We start from the raw sequence: 14,680 nt of genomic DNA, 5'->3' as shown, positions 1-14,680 counted from the left end.
TTCATTCACATTTGTGCATTTCTGGTTTTTGACTCTGTTTGTCTAATACTTTGCTCTTCATGTTTGCCCTAGTCTAGTCTGTTTGCAGATTACCTGACCTTTTTGACTTTGTCATTAAAACATGTACTTGAATACTTCATCACCTCTGAGACAAATATAAATCATTAAATGGGCTTTTATGTAAAGATGTAAAGAGATCTCATTTATGAAGAGAAATACAGTTACAACCAAAATCATTCAACCCGCATTGCAAATCAGGTTTATTGTCAAAATTTACAGACTTTCAGATGTTCGCAATGAACAAATCAAACAAAAGCAATTGACACAGTTGTGAAAAACACAAAGGATGCTTCAAGTGGTTTCCCCAAATTCAACTGAAAATGTAACTTATAATGATTTCTCCAGTCTCAAAATTATTCAACCCCTTCATGGCAAGTATCTTTAGTACTTAGTAGACCATTTTGCTGTTATGACCTGCTACAAATGAGCTGCATAGCCAGACACTAGCTTCTGGCAGCGTTCCTGAGGAATCTTAGCCCATTCCTCATGAGCAATGGCCTCCAGTTCAGTAATATTCTTGGGCTTGCATGCTGCAATTGCCTTCTTCAAATCCCACCAGAGATTTACTGTGTGTGTAAACTGATGTTACGACTGTGATGGCCCTGTAGAAACTTCCAGGACTTCTTCTGCAACCAAGCCTTGGTGGAATGTGAGGTATGCTTGGGATCATTGTCCTATTGGAAGGTGTTGTCTCTAATTTTCCAAAAAGTTAAACACAGCTAAGTTATATCATCAAGTACTTACATCAGTTTGAGGATGACAAAAAACACAGAGAGCCGTGAATAGGGAAAGCAAGGGTTTATTGCTGCTCACCACATGAGATCCGCACAGAGGGACGTCCCAGAGTGATCTGAAAGTCCCCTGAAACGGGGCTCCCTTTTTATACAGTTGAAACACCCCTGGTTTGCCCAAAATACCATTACATCGGGTGATGTCCTATCTGGGTTTTTATTAGATTCTTTTCCAATCCGTTTATTTTTGCCTCAGACATCTCGAGACCTGTTGCGTTTGCACTTTTAAGTGCTTTGTTTTTTAAAACCAACTTCTGCTTTTTATGGTATGTCTGAGCTGTTTTTGAGTGAGGACATTTATCACCTGTGTGCTTTTTCTCCTTTATCATGGGTAAGTGTATGCTTTTTCTGCATTGTCATTAGAATATGTACAGTATGATTTAGTAAAATAATCATTAGCCATTACTTTGTTATTCTGATTACCCTGTATCTGTGTATGAGTGAGTTCATGCTCTTGGGTGTGTGTGCTGTGTGTTGCACTTCCTCTTTTTGGTCAGGCCTTAGGCCTTGCTATAATTAACTTTTAAGAGACATTGTCTATAAGGAAGAGAGCATGACACTGCCAGAGGATGCAAAGCAGCCCCAGAGCATCACTGAGCCACCACCATGCTTGACTGTGGACAGAGTGTTCTTTCTTCATTCTTCTTCCTCTAGACATACCACTGATTGATCCTGCCAAAAAGTTCCAGTTTTATTCACTGTTATACAGAACAGAATCCCAAAACTTCTGTGGCTTATTTATATGATTTTGAGTCGACTTTTCTCGTGCTTTTGGGTCAGTAGTGGTGTACATCTTGGAGTCTTCGCATGGAAACCTTCTGCGTTTAGTACGAGCCTTACAGTGCCCACTGGTGCCTGTTGCAACCAAATCTTGCTGCAAGACTTTTGCAGTCACTCCAGGGCTTTTCACAACCAGCATTCTCAGAAATCTGGGTGCAGCCATTGATAGCTTCCTTTTTCTGCCCCGTCCAGGTAGTATACACTCAACAAACCCCTAGCCAGTTCAGGTATTTCATGTGTTCCAGCTCATGCACACCTGGTGCAATTAATGAAGCCCTTAGTTTAGTTGCATCAGGTGTGCTTGAGAAAACACTTGTTTTGACTATCTGTGCAGTTGTGAGGTATTCTGTTCAGGGGGGCGAATAATTTTGAAACTGGAGAATGATGATAAGTTGCATTTTCAGTTGAATTTGGGGAAACCACTTGAAGCATTCATTGTGTTGAACTATTTCAATTGCTTTTGTTTGATTTGTTCATTGCAAACAGCTGAAAGTTTGTAAATTTTAACAATAAGCCTGATTTGCAGTGGGGGTTGAGTAATTTTGACTGCAACTATATAAAGAGAATCAGTGAATACCTGACTGAATATGCCAGCCTCTGTAATATGATCCATTGCATAGTAGGTCAGATTATTGCATATAGATTAGCTATGATAGGACAGTCGGTTGAGATCCAGTCTTGCATACATATGACCTGGGTTTGTTCACTGCTTAAGGTGAGCTTGTAACATTGCTGTACATAATGAAGAAATCTCCTACCAAACATCATTCCACCCCGAAGTCCAAGCAGGTCTCCTGCATGTCAACAGCTGGTCCTGTGTGCTACATTTAATAAATGTGATTGAGTTTCACAGCATGTCTACACACCATCATAGTCACTTTGGAATGCAACATGCTTATCTTAAGCATGTTTGCATAGGTACTATACAAGGATCTCAGGTCTGGCACAACAGGAACCAGCCTGAGGTTAGAACCTGGCTCATGATCTTCCTGTTTACTTTAGTAACTGTCAGACTGTGGGTTTCGTGTGTGTGTGTGTGTGTGTGTGTGTGTGTGTGTGTGTGTGTGTGTGTGTGTGTGTATATTTAGGTGTGTGTATTTGGGTATGTGTGTGTGTGTAGGGGTGTGTGTGTGTGTGTGTGTTTGTGTTTAGGGGTGTGTGTGTGTTGGGGTGTGTGTGTGTGTGTGTGTTTGTGTTTAGGGGTGTGTGTGTCTGTGTGTGTCTGTGTGTGTGTGTGTGTGTGTGTGTGTGTGTGTGTGTGCACATATTGCATATCTGTGGGATCATGATTAACAATGATCAAGAGTGTGTGTCTGTATGCATGTCTATTGTCACATTTGTGTGTTTGTGTGAAGGTGTGTATTTACAGATGTGCACATTCCTTCTTATTGCTGTGGCCTGCAAAACTGACAAAAACATTTCATTTGCAAACGTAATCATTTAGGAAACATTGTTCGTTAAATCGGTTACATTCTAAGTGCTGATTCATGTTTGTCACTGCACAAGTGGATACTGTGATTACTTAAAGTGAGAAACGAGAAGCCTCAGAAGTCTCGTAAACTGAAACCGTTTTCTCATTTTTCAGTGTATCAGGATGTAGTTGTAAACCTCAGAATAAATCTCCATCACCCACTGACTCAGCAGTTGCTGTCCTGAATACATTTCCAAGACATATTTAGTGAATGTCACTGGTCTTGTATTCAGAGCAACTTAGTGACTTTACTAAGCTTAGTAATTTACGTAACCCCACAGTACACTTCAAAATAAGTTTAAAATAAAATAAAAAGAAGAAGAAGAAGCAGATGGTAAGACAGTGCTGGTCTATCAGGGGTTTGGGGTTAGTCACACACACACACACACACACACACACACACACACACACACAAACAAAGACAATTTCTAAGAGTTGACTCTGACCTCCTCTCATACACACACCATACCCACTTCTCCCTAATCTATTGAGGCAGCTTGAAACACATTATCTCATTAAATGACTTGAACATGTTTTTGCCAATATTTGTGGCATTTGGACTTCTCCTTAATCTCCCTCAGAGCTTGGAAAATCAAGGTAGGTCAAAAGAATTTTCCTTTTATATTTCTTCATATTTTATGAAATGAGGGTATTTAATATTTTTATTAGTGCATCTAATAAAAATAATAATAATGAATTACAATGCAAATTTACCTACTTAATATTTAAGCATATTATTTTAGTGGGATTTTGTGTAATTTGTCAGGTCGGGTTATCATTACTCCCTCACCATTAAGTAACTACACATTTTGTAATTAGAGCATATTCACTTTCCGGGGACTTTTCCTCGTAGTATTTATACTGGTTTCTGTAATTCCCTTATTATAATCATTGCATTACACAACACCTGCACTATAGGTTGCAAGTAGTTTTTTCTAGTCCTACCTGATCTGAGCTGTTTAAAACTGAACCACTGAAAACAAATAGCACCTTCTGATATCTTTTGCATTTACTGGTGGTACAACATTGTTATAATAAAACATTGTCAGCCAATCATAATCACTTTCAGGGGGTTTTCTGATAGTAATTGTGACTGGTTTCTGTAATTCTCTTTGTGTAATGACAGCATTACATTTACACTTGTAGCTTAATGTGAACTAGTTATCCTCAAGTCTATCCTGTGTTACATATAATGTTTATTGTCAGTAGCTTTTTCTCCTTGTGCCCGATTTACAGTTCAAACATAGACAATGGAGGACCTTTGTGGTGTGTTACAATTATATTATTTATATAATCAGTCGTGGTTCAAACTTTTTAAATAAATTGTGAAATTTCAGTTTCAGTGTTTCAATATAGTTTGTTTGATCCGTGTTAAATTTTATCAATAAGGTGAATGTACATAAGTATGAGCATGTTAAGCTGCCATCTTCAATGGGACAGGTAAAAATCTGTGGTTTCTGCAACGTGTATGAATGCCTCAGCTGTAAACCACACACCATCATGATTTTATACCTCAAAGTCACATGATTGAATGCAGTGAATACATTCACATAAGTTCACTGTTTCAATAAAATAAATCTGTGTCACTTAGATATTAAGGTGGAAAAGTAAAGTAGTATGGCTAGTGATTTTAGAAATGAAAAAAGGTCTTGTGAACTTACCATAACAATTGTTTGCATGAATTGTATCACTTAATTAAAAATGCTCTTCAAGCTGCTCTAACACACCTGATCTGTTAGAATGTATTGCATCTCCAAGACTGTAAATAATACTGAAAATAGGGTGTCAATATGGTGTCGATACTGAAAATATGTTGTCAAAACGTGTGTGTGTGTGTGTGTGTGTATGTTCATTTTCAAAATGAATAAAACCTTTCATGTCATATTGTCATTCTACTATATGCAATATTTTGAACATTGGCATTGAACTTGCCCTAACAGCATGTAGGCCTTGTGTATGTGCCATCTGCTTATGTGACAATTCTCATAGATGTGTGATTTTCTCATCTTTTAACTAGATCTGGTCTTAAGAGACATCATTATTGATGATCATGTGATAGGAGTCTTAGGAGAGGAAGTACACCTGCATTGTTTGTACTCTGGCAAACTTAACATCAGTTATTCCTCCTGGAAGCACCAGGAGTCAGGAACAAGATCAAAGACGATAGCAGGATACAAAAATGGCAAGCCATTTGCCAGAGACAACTTCTACACTCCAGCATCAACCACAAATCTTACTGTGAAAGTGAGCATAAACAGCTTCATGGTAGAGGGACAATACAGATGCATATTCGGAACAGATGAGGAAGTGGAAACGGTGGAAAGCCTGAAACTCACAATCATTGGTAAGTATATATGTACCAAGCTGTGTTGATAAGACAAAGTAACGTATGTTGTAGGCTTTCAAGTGGTGGATGATTCAAATCCAGAAGATTCCATGGCCATCTTTTTTTTCATAAGGCTCATGTCATGTGAAAAAATAAGTACGCCCCATGGAAATTGTTGGCTTTTTTTGACATATTTGGACAAGAAAACATTTGATCATCTTTGAAACAGTGTCTATTAATAACATTGATACAAAAATTTGAGTGCTATCAAATGTATCAATATCAAAAGTAACAGTGAGTATCTGGTGTGGCCACCAGCTGCTTTAAGTACTACAATGCATCTCATCCAATCATGTAGCATAAAGTAATGCAGATGCAATAGCTTCAGTTAATGTTCACATCAAACATCAGAATTGGGCAAATGTGATCTCTTTGACAACTGTGTCATGATTGCTGGTTCCAGATGGGCTGGTTTGAGTATTTAAGAACCTGCTGATCTTCTCAGATTTTCACATATAACAGTATCTAGAGTTTATACAGAATGGTGTGAAAAACAAAAAACACTGATTGCATGACTTCTGTGGGTGAAAATAACTTGTTGATAAGAGAAATCAGAGGAAAATGGCCAGATGGGTTTGAGCTGCTAGAAAGAATATATTAATTCATATAATCACTTATGTTAAGTAGAAAAGCATCTCAACATGCACAATACATCAAACCTTAAGGTGGATAGGAAACAACAGAAGAAGACTACATCAGGTTTCACTCCTGTGTAGCCAAGAACAGGAATCTGAGGCTATCATGGTCACAGTCTTCTCCAAACTGGACACCACATTTATATTTTACATTTATGGCATTTGGCAGACACCCTTATCCAGGGTGGCTTACATTTATCTTGTTTATACATCTAAGCAGTTGAGGTTTAAGGGCCTTGCTCAAGGCCCCAGTAGTGGCAGCTTGCCACCCTGGTTGCAATGGTCCATGTTCAAAAAGCCCATATGGGTGTGATGGTTTTTGTTGTTGTTTACATTTACTCATCTGACACATGAATTGCAAATCCATGCATACTGCTAAGCAGTTAAAGGTTAACAGTATTTGCTCATGGCTTGAACAGTATCTCTATTGCAATCTTGGAAATTTAACTCACAACCTTCCAGCTACTAGCACAAAATCTGACCTATCACTGTCTGGCATGTCTGATGTGCAATGTTTTTCTTTTTCTTCTCAAGCTCGACCTGAGGTGAACACCCATGTAAAGGAAGAAATTCTGAATGGAACTCATTACCAAAGCATCTTCTGTTCAGCTTCCCATGCCAAGCCCAGTGCGAGTCTCCATTGGGACATCCATGGGGCTCCACCCAGTGAGGATATTTTCTCCATCATCAATACAAACTCAACACTGCCAAATGGCACAGGCAGTATTATCAGCATGCTACGTTTCCCCATCCACTTGAATAATGAGAGTAGTGTTGCCTGTGTGATTCAGCATCCAGCTTTGACTGAACCTATCACAACTGTTATACAGTTACAGACATTCGGTAGGTTATTATTAGAATGTTAGTTCACTATCATTCTCAGACTTCTTTTTGCACTTTGAGTCTTACTAATCACACATGTATATGTGCTATGGATAATGAATTTTTTTTTTTTTTTTTTTTTTTACAGATATATGAATTGCAAAGATACATGTCTGCATTTGTGCATCTTTCACTATTTCTTTCTCTCTTGCTCTTTGACAGTATATGCATAGTGTCTGTGAGTGTGTGTCTGTAAGATTCTGTCTCTTGCTTTAACTTGGCTATACTTCAGATGATGTCTTTCTGTGTGGCATGTGTTTCCTGTGCAGTTTAAATACTCACCTCATCAACCCACTTCCGCTGAAACTGCTGCTTAATACAACATAAACAACATAGATAAATCTTTCCTTATTAATGATATTTTTTTTCACTTTGTACTGATAACATATTCTGATCCAACTAGTTTAGACTGACTATTCTTATAACATTCTAATAAGATCTTCCTCCTCTTTTGGTGTAAAATGTTTAAATTTCCCCCTTTTTCCCCTATTTTCCCTGTTAAGTTTCTCCAAATGCAACAATAGAAGTGGCCTTGATTGAAAGAGAAGGAAAAGCCTTCTTTGAGGTCCTCTGCAGAGCAAAAGGAGGAAGGCCTCACCCATCAATCATTTGGATCCCACCTGAATCTTCAGGCACATCATGCTCTCCTCATTTAATGAAATTTGAATCAGTTTCTAGTTTTCACTGCTTCCCATTAGATGCTTATGAGGGTGAAAATATCACCTGCATTTTTGGCTACCCACATCTTTCTAACATACAGAGAACTGTCACACTGCCTACATTCCGTGAGTATCAGTATAATTATCTACACTGTTTAAATAATGCACATAAAAAGCAGTATGTCACATGTGCATACATTAAAAAAATTATGCATGTAAATTATTTTCTGTCCTCACTGTATCTCATTTTCTAGATCTCACCTCTCTTCAGCTGACAAACAATAGTATTAAGGTGAACCATTTGAACACTTCCGATTTGTTGATATTAGAAGAGGAGGACAGCGACATCAGAATCAACATGGAAGTATTAGGAAATGTCCCAAGATATCAAATTAATTGCACAAAGTGAGAATTTGCAATATCTATTAATGTTTATGTATTGTTTTTGCCACTTGTATAGACATTTACTGAGGGTATGACAGAAACCCTCATTTAGAGATGTTCATGGATCAGATAGATGGCTGATCCATGTACAGACTGCTGATCTTTTGTATTTGATTATCAAGAAGCACAAGTTAATGATTAACATGCTTATGCTACTCTGCTTCTCAGGGATGGTGAATTGCTGTCAGAGGATATGAATGTGGTTGTCAGTGGTCTCATGATAAAAGGTCCTATTGGGGCAAATCATGCGGGCCAGTACCAGTGCCAAGCCTCCTACTACAGACATAAAGCCTCTTTACAGTTTGAAATAGAAGTGAAGCCTAGAGTCAGAGTACTAGGTACAAGGCTAACTATGAACTATGTGGTTAAGCAAATTGTTCTCCCTGTTTGTGGAATGTCAAACAGCAATCAACCATAGCAAAATGATTTACAATTCACATTGATGTTTAAATTTAAAGCATTACTGCATCACTCTAAATCATTTGGACTTTATTCCTCACAGCTCCCATCCATGTGACACTGTTCTCCAACACATCTTGGGAGAATCGGATTGAGTATACAGAGGTGAAATGCATGGCAGATAATGTGTCTCCTGATGCCAATATTACTTGGGTTACCAGAGACTGCAGAAGTGGAATCAGTGACTCTGATCCTGGAAAAGTTGTGTCTGGAAGTCTGCAGGAAAATGGTGTAGTTTGGAACACGGCACGGCTCCCAGTATATTCTTATGCAGGATGTACAGTAATCTGTGTGGTGCACCACCGTGGGTTAGAGAAACTGGTACAAAAGAGCATTCAAATCCCTTCAATTGGTAGGTTTTACGCCACTGTAGTGATCTATGAAAAGGAAGTTATGATACATTTACTATCAAACATAAACTATCAAAGAGATCTATGCACTTAAATCAATGTTCCTCAATAATATTCACAGTAGGTCCCTAAAGACTAGTTAGTGTCTGAAAAACATCAAGGTTTTTCATCAAGGTTGCTTGTTTTATTTTATTAATTTATTAATTTTGGGTGTTCAGTCTCTGCTGTCACTCACACCATGAATGTATCATGAGTTCCTCAACAAGACCTGAATGGAACAACAATAAAGTTAACATTACATCATCTAATAGTTCAAATTTGGTTAAAAGTATCTTAATGCTTCCTACTTGCTTGCCTCAAGAGCTAACTATAGATTGTATGGTTAAGCAAATTGTTCTCCCTATTTGTGGAATGTCAAACAGCAATCAACCATAGCAAAATGATTTACAATTTACATTGATTCTTATATGTAAAGTGTTACTGCATCACACTTAATCATTTGGACTTTATTCCTCACAGCTTCCATCCATGTGACACTGTTCTCCAACACATCTTGGGAGAATGGGATTGAGTATACAGAGGTGAAATGCATGGCAGATAATGTGTCTCCTGATGCCAATATTACTTGGGTTACCAGAGACTGCAGAAGTGGAATCAGTGACTCTGATCCTGGAAACGTTGTGCCTGGAAGTCACCAAGACCATGGTGTAGTTTGGAAAACGGCACGGCTACCAGTATATTCTTATGCAGGATGTACAGTAATTTGTGTGGTGCACCACCATGGGTTAGAGAAACTGGTACAAAAGAGCATTCATATCCCTTCAATAGGTATGTTTATGCCATTGTACTGATCTATGTAAAGGAAGTCATGATACTGTAAATGTTTACTATCAAACGTAAGCTATCAAAGAGATCTATGCACTTCAATCAATGTTCCTCAAGAATATTTACAGCAAGTTCCTAAAGACAAGTTATTGTCTGAATAAATTAATGTTAATGTTACTTGTTTTATTTTTCTTAATTTATTAATTTTATTAATGTTACTTATTACCAAGTGGACACTGTCCCCCCCCCCCAACATGAACGGAAGTTGGCAAAAGGGAATTGATTTTTAGCAAGTCAGGAGCAGTGGATAGTTAGCAGGTTTGCTTAGGTTAATAGTTAAAATTTTGGGATCTGAACTCATAATGCCACAGTCACTTGCACAAAACCTTAACCACTGGCACTGTATTAATTAACAACTGTCACCTGTCTTCCATTAGGACCACCCAAAAATCATGTGAGCTTTGATTTGCGGAAAGGATCCACACACTGGGCTGCTGTGTGCGAATACAAAAGTGATGGGGCCATAACCAACAGCTCCTGTGTCATTTCTGATACCAATGCCATACCTTTGGCCATGAATACCACAAAAGAGGGCAGTAAGGTGCTAGTCACATGCATTTATAAATTTGAACTGTTCCAGCATGAGGGAAAGTTCTTGACATGCATCATCCAAAATGACCGTGGGGACACTGAAAGGAGAACCATACATGTCCCAAATTTTTGTAAGTAGATCACTGACGAATGAGAATTTTGAAAGAGCAACTTTTAATATAGAAAAATCAAGCATATAGTTGCAAGTGTTTAAACATTTGTAATGGACAGTACACATATACTATATGGCCAAAAGCATGTAGACAGCTGAGTATTGAACATCCCTTTCCAAAGTATGGCCAACCCTTTCCTGTTATAACAGTATCCACTCTTCTGAGAAGGCTTTACTGTAAATTGTGGAACATGGCTGTGGGGATTTGTACTTATTCATCCACAAGAGAATTAGTTAGAACAGGCAGTTGATGTCAGGTGAAATGCCTGGCATGCAATCTGAGTTCCAATTCATCCCAAAAGTGTTCAGTGGGGTTGAAGTCAGGGCTCTGTGCAGGTCACTGGAGTTCATCCATACCAAGGTTTTTAAACCATATCTGGTAACCCGGAACATGTTTGCACCCCTTAGTTCCAGTGAATGGAAATCATAATACTACACATAATACTACACCATACAAAGACATTCTAGACAATTTTGTTTTCCAAATTTTTTTGGGGAAGAATCACATATCATGTTGAGGTGTCCTCATACTTTTGGCCATATAGTCTATATTCATATTAAAGCATTTAATTATGTGCATTTAGCCATTTTTTGCTATATTAATTGGTCATGGATTTAAAATTATTATGTGGTGTGACTGTCATTTACCCTCCAAATAATATATTTCCTTAATATGCTTAAATATTATTACAAGTACAGTAACATAGGTATGTCCTATAACGTACATCCTGTGAAGACACGTTACAGACATTTTTAAATACGTAAAAATGATTTTTTTTAAATTACAACCCCAATTCCAAAAAAGTTGGGATGCTGTGTAAAATGTATATAAATGTAAACATAAACAGAATGCAATGATTTTGCAAATCTCATAAACCCATATGTTCTTCACAATATAACATAGAAAACATATCAAATGTTTAAACTGAGTAGATGTACTTTTAAGGAAAAAATAAGGTCATTTTGATGGTTGCAACAGGTCAGTAACATGCTTGGGTATTAAAAGAGTATCTTAGGTAGAGTCTTTCAGAAGTAAAGATGGGCATATGTTCACCAATCTGTGAAAAAACTGCATCTAAAATTTGTGGGACAATTTTATAATAATGTTCCTCAACGTAAAACGTATTTTTTTTTTTTTTTTTTTTTTTTAAAAAGACTGGAAAGGTTGTAAAAAAAAATTAAAGCAAAAGATTTGTTGCACAGAAAAGGTCTGTGTCATGTCATCAACTGATGTATACTTATTTTAATAACATGCAGTGAAAAATACACATTTCTAATCTAGTTTTCATTCTGCAGTTATCTCATCAATTGTGGTTTTGAACAAAACTGTTCCACTGCATGGGAGCCATGGGCAACATACTGGTGTGCACAGAGTGGCATTGGAGGAACATGTTCCCAATCAGAGGATAATTTTTAGAGTTAATGGAAATGCATCAGCATCTAATATCAAATGTTTCAGGTATGATCAGTCAGGGTGACAAAACATTTCATGAACATATTCCAACTTAAAAAATGTTAATTTTCTTAGTCCATTATCTGTAATTGTATGTCTCCAAAAATGCTCCACATTCACTTGACATTCTTCTTACTCAGTGAGTAAGAAAGCAATGCTTTATATTATTACAGCTCTTGCATACCAATGGTTGTCCTTTAATATTTGATTTCTGTGCTTGGCTGTCATTAGATCCAATGGACTTTTTGCACACACTGTTGGTATGGCCCTGGTTTTTGCTCAGCAAGTGTCAGAGAGTGATGCTGGTTTGTACACATGCAGTGCATCCTGGTACCATCACAATGCCACAGTCACTGTTCTTGTGGAAGTAACCAGCCAGAAAATGAACAGCAGTGAGTATTTACTGCTTTGTCCTATGATGGCTATAGTGGCATATAGACCATTACAATGTCTAAAACAGTTTGCCTTGTTATACAAACCTGATACAGTATATTATACAAGATCTAGTAATTGCCTTAAACATTTAATGAGTCACTTTGGCTCATTTTAAATGTGCTTTCTTTTTCTGATGCATAGTGATGCTTATCCTGGTCTGTTTCTCCTCTGCTCTTGCAATCACCTTCATATTGGTGGTCGCACTCTGTATATTCTGGTGAGTTGCTGCACATTTTTCCACTAATAAAGGTTGTAAGTCTCCCAGACATAGGTGAGACTGTAGGCAAAACAGGAAACAAGGTAGTACACCTAGACCTGCGTGACATGTTATTCATAAACAGGATACACAGTGGTTTATAAAGACAGATGATACATATTGCCACATTAACCACAACTACTCCTTTTGTTCAGCAAAAACAGATTCTTTTTATGACAGTGGATATATGTGACTTCCAAACCCAGGGTGGTAAAAGGCTACAATGAAGCACTGTATGATGTTTGGTTATTTGATGTTTCATGTTTGATGATTTCCACACACATACACAACCTGGTCATACACTCTTTTACTGGAACTAGTTGTATTCAAGCACCCCCAAACTATTCTGAATTCAGCAGTTGGGATTTCTAGTCTATATTACAGCTGCCACATTCTGGTACAACATTTCTATGGACATCAGGTTACCAGCACTCATTGACTTGGTGCAAAATAATGCTTCTACTTCTTTCTGCCTATGCAGCAAAAGAAATGAAGAAACTCACTCTTCAACCCCAGTATGTATAATAAAATCTTTGATATTTTCAGTTGTTCAATTTCAATGACAATTTCCATTGATTAGTGCAAATGTGTTGTACATGAAGGATTGGACGAAGCGTGAGTCTCTGGCTGCCCTGATGCAGGACCCACGCTCACCAGAACTCAAGAAGCCCAGAGGGCAAGGGCAGGAATATGCAGAGCTAGTGCACTACTCCATAGTGATTGATGTGAAAAGCACGGTGTGAGGAGAGGTTTGAGAATTCACCGGTCTAAAATGTGAATAGATCTTAAATAGTTGCATGCTATTTTTTAGTAATGGTATATGCATTGTATATGAATGTAAAACTAAACTTTAAAAATGATTCATCATTACTGTTATGTCTCTTAGAACTTATATGCATTGTACTGTCATCTTATGTTTTACAATGATCATGTTTTTCACCTGTGTGATGTGAATTAACATAAAAGATTATAATGCTTTCATTACAGTAGCTCCTCCACCATTAATCACACATACATGCAATTAATCACACATACATGCACTGGTTCAAACAAATCAGTCCTACTGTAAATCGCAAGCTACTAATCAATTATTAAGCTGACTTTAATATGCATATTTACTGTTCTTCTTATTCTTTATTCTTGCGCAGCACACTTTGTATCTGGCTTCAATATATAGCAATTTAAATTAGCTTCTAAGCAACCCAGAAAGCCCTCCAGAGTTTACCAGAGAAATCTTGCCAGCATTCTGTGTGACATATCTTGTGACAACTTGCTAAGTGGTGATCAGTTGACAGCTCTGCCCCTATTTTTGAGAGGCTGCTCACTTCAGAGCCAAATGGGTTGAGCTGGATATCTAACTCCACCTCTCTTGACCTAGTCTAGCTCCACCTCTATGGATCTAGTGAAGTGCCACTCATTTCACCACCTACTGGCTGTTAACGTTAATGCCCTTTGTTAGATCAAACTTTAACCTAATGGGGAAAAATGTTTATTGTTGATGTGTGAAGGTTAGGTCAAAGTAACCATTAGACTTGCATGGAAAAGGAGATGTTGGCATAGCTAATATTGCCTTACCTTTCTTTAACATTTTTCATGATTTCAGCATTGTTTCTATGACTAAAGGCATGACTAGACTATCTGTGCACCTCGCCTTCTATTTTTCCACCATATCAAGGCTATTTGTGAATTTATCTCAATCATATGTGATTAATTGATAAAATAAAGTATGCTCCTAATATGATCTTTGCTTTTAAATGTGGGAACTTTGTTGCCCTTGCAGGTGTGATAAAAAAATTGTAATAAAATGATCACCTATCTGCTTGTCTTATCTCGTTTGTTCCTTTTAAATATACACTTAGGGTCTCCACCTAAAGAAAGAAAAAAACAACATTTACACAGATCTGCCCCACTTCACCTCCACCTGGTCTTGCATTGAATTCATGAACTTGTGTGTCATCATGAATCTCCACTGAATCTGCCAGGCATCACTCTCTACAGTTCTAAACAGATGTAGGTCAGTTTTAAAAAAAA

General features: G+C 37.5%; 1 protein-coding gene across 2 annotated transcripts; it reads left to right on the top strand.

Annotated features, from left to right (window-relative positions):
* Positions 1–901: 901 nt before the first annotated feature.
* On the top strand, positions 902–14,466 carry si:ch211-149e23.4 (uncharacterized). 2 transcript variants are annotated; one of them, XM_053687398.1, is made up of 14 exons: positions 902–1,182; positions 5,120–5,446; positions 6,658–6,966; positions 7,509–7,790; positions 7,919–8,069; positions 8,277–8,446; positions 8,611–8,919; positions 9,437–9,745; positions 10,180–10,464; positions 11,802–11,964; positions 12,190–12,350; positions 12,535–12,610; positions 13,131–13,164; positions 13,252–14,466. In XM_053687398.1, the coding sequence occupies exons 1-14, from the start codon at positions 1,179–1,181 to the stop codon at positions 13,390–13,392; spliced, it is 2,721 nt and encodes a 906-aa protein (XP_053543373.1). In that variant the 5' UTR covers positions 902–1,178; the 3' UTR covers positions 13,393–14,466. The 2 variants fall into 2 exon arrangements, with proteins under 2 accessions (XP_053543373.1, XP_017346948.1); XM_017491459.3 differs by lacking the exon at positions 902–1,182 and adding an exon at positions 2,897–3,699.
* The last annotated feature ends 214 nt before the right edge of the window (positions 14,467–14,680 follow it).

This window comes from Ictalurus punctatus, chromosome 17, assembly GCF_001660625.3.
Source record: "Ictalurus punctatus breed USDA103 chromosome 17, Coco_2.0, whole genome shotgun sequence".
Classification (NCBI taxonomy): Eukaryota; Metazoa; Chordata; class Actinopteri; order Siluriformes; family Ictaluridae; genus Ictalurus; species Ictalurus punctatus.
This window is presented reverse-complemented; position numbering and strand designations above follow the sequence as displayed.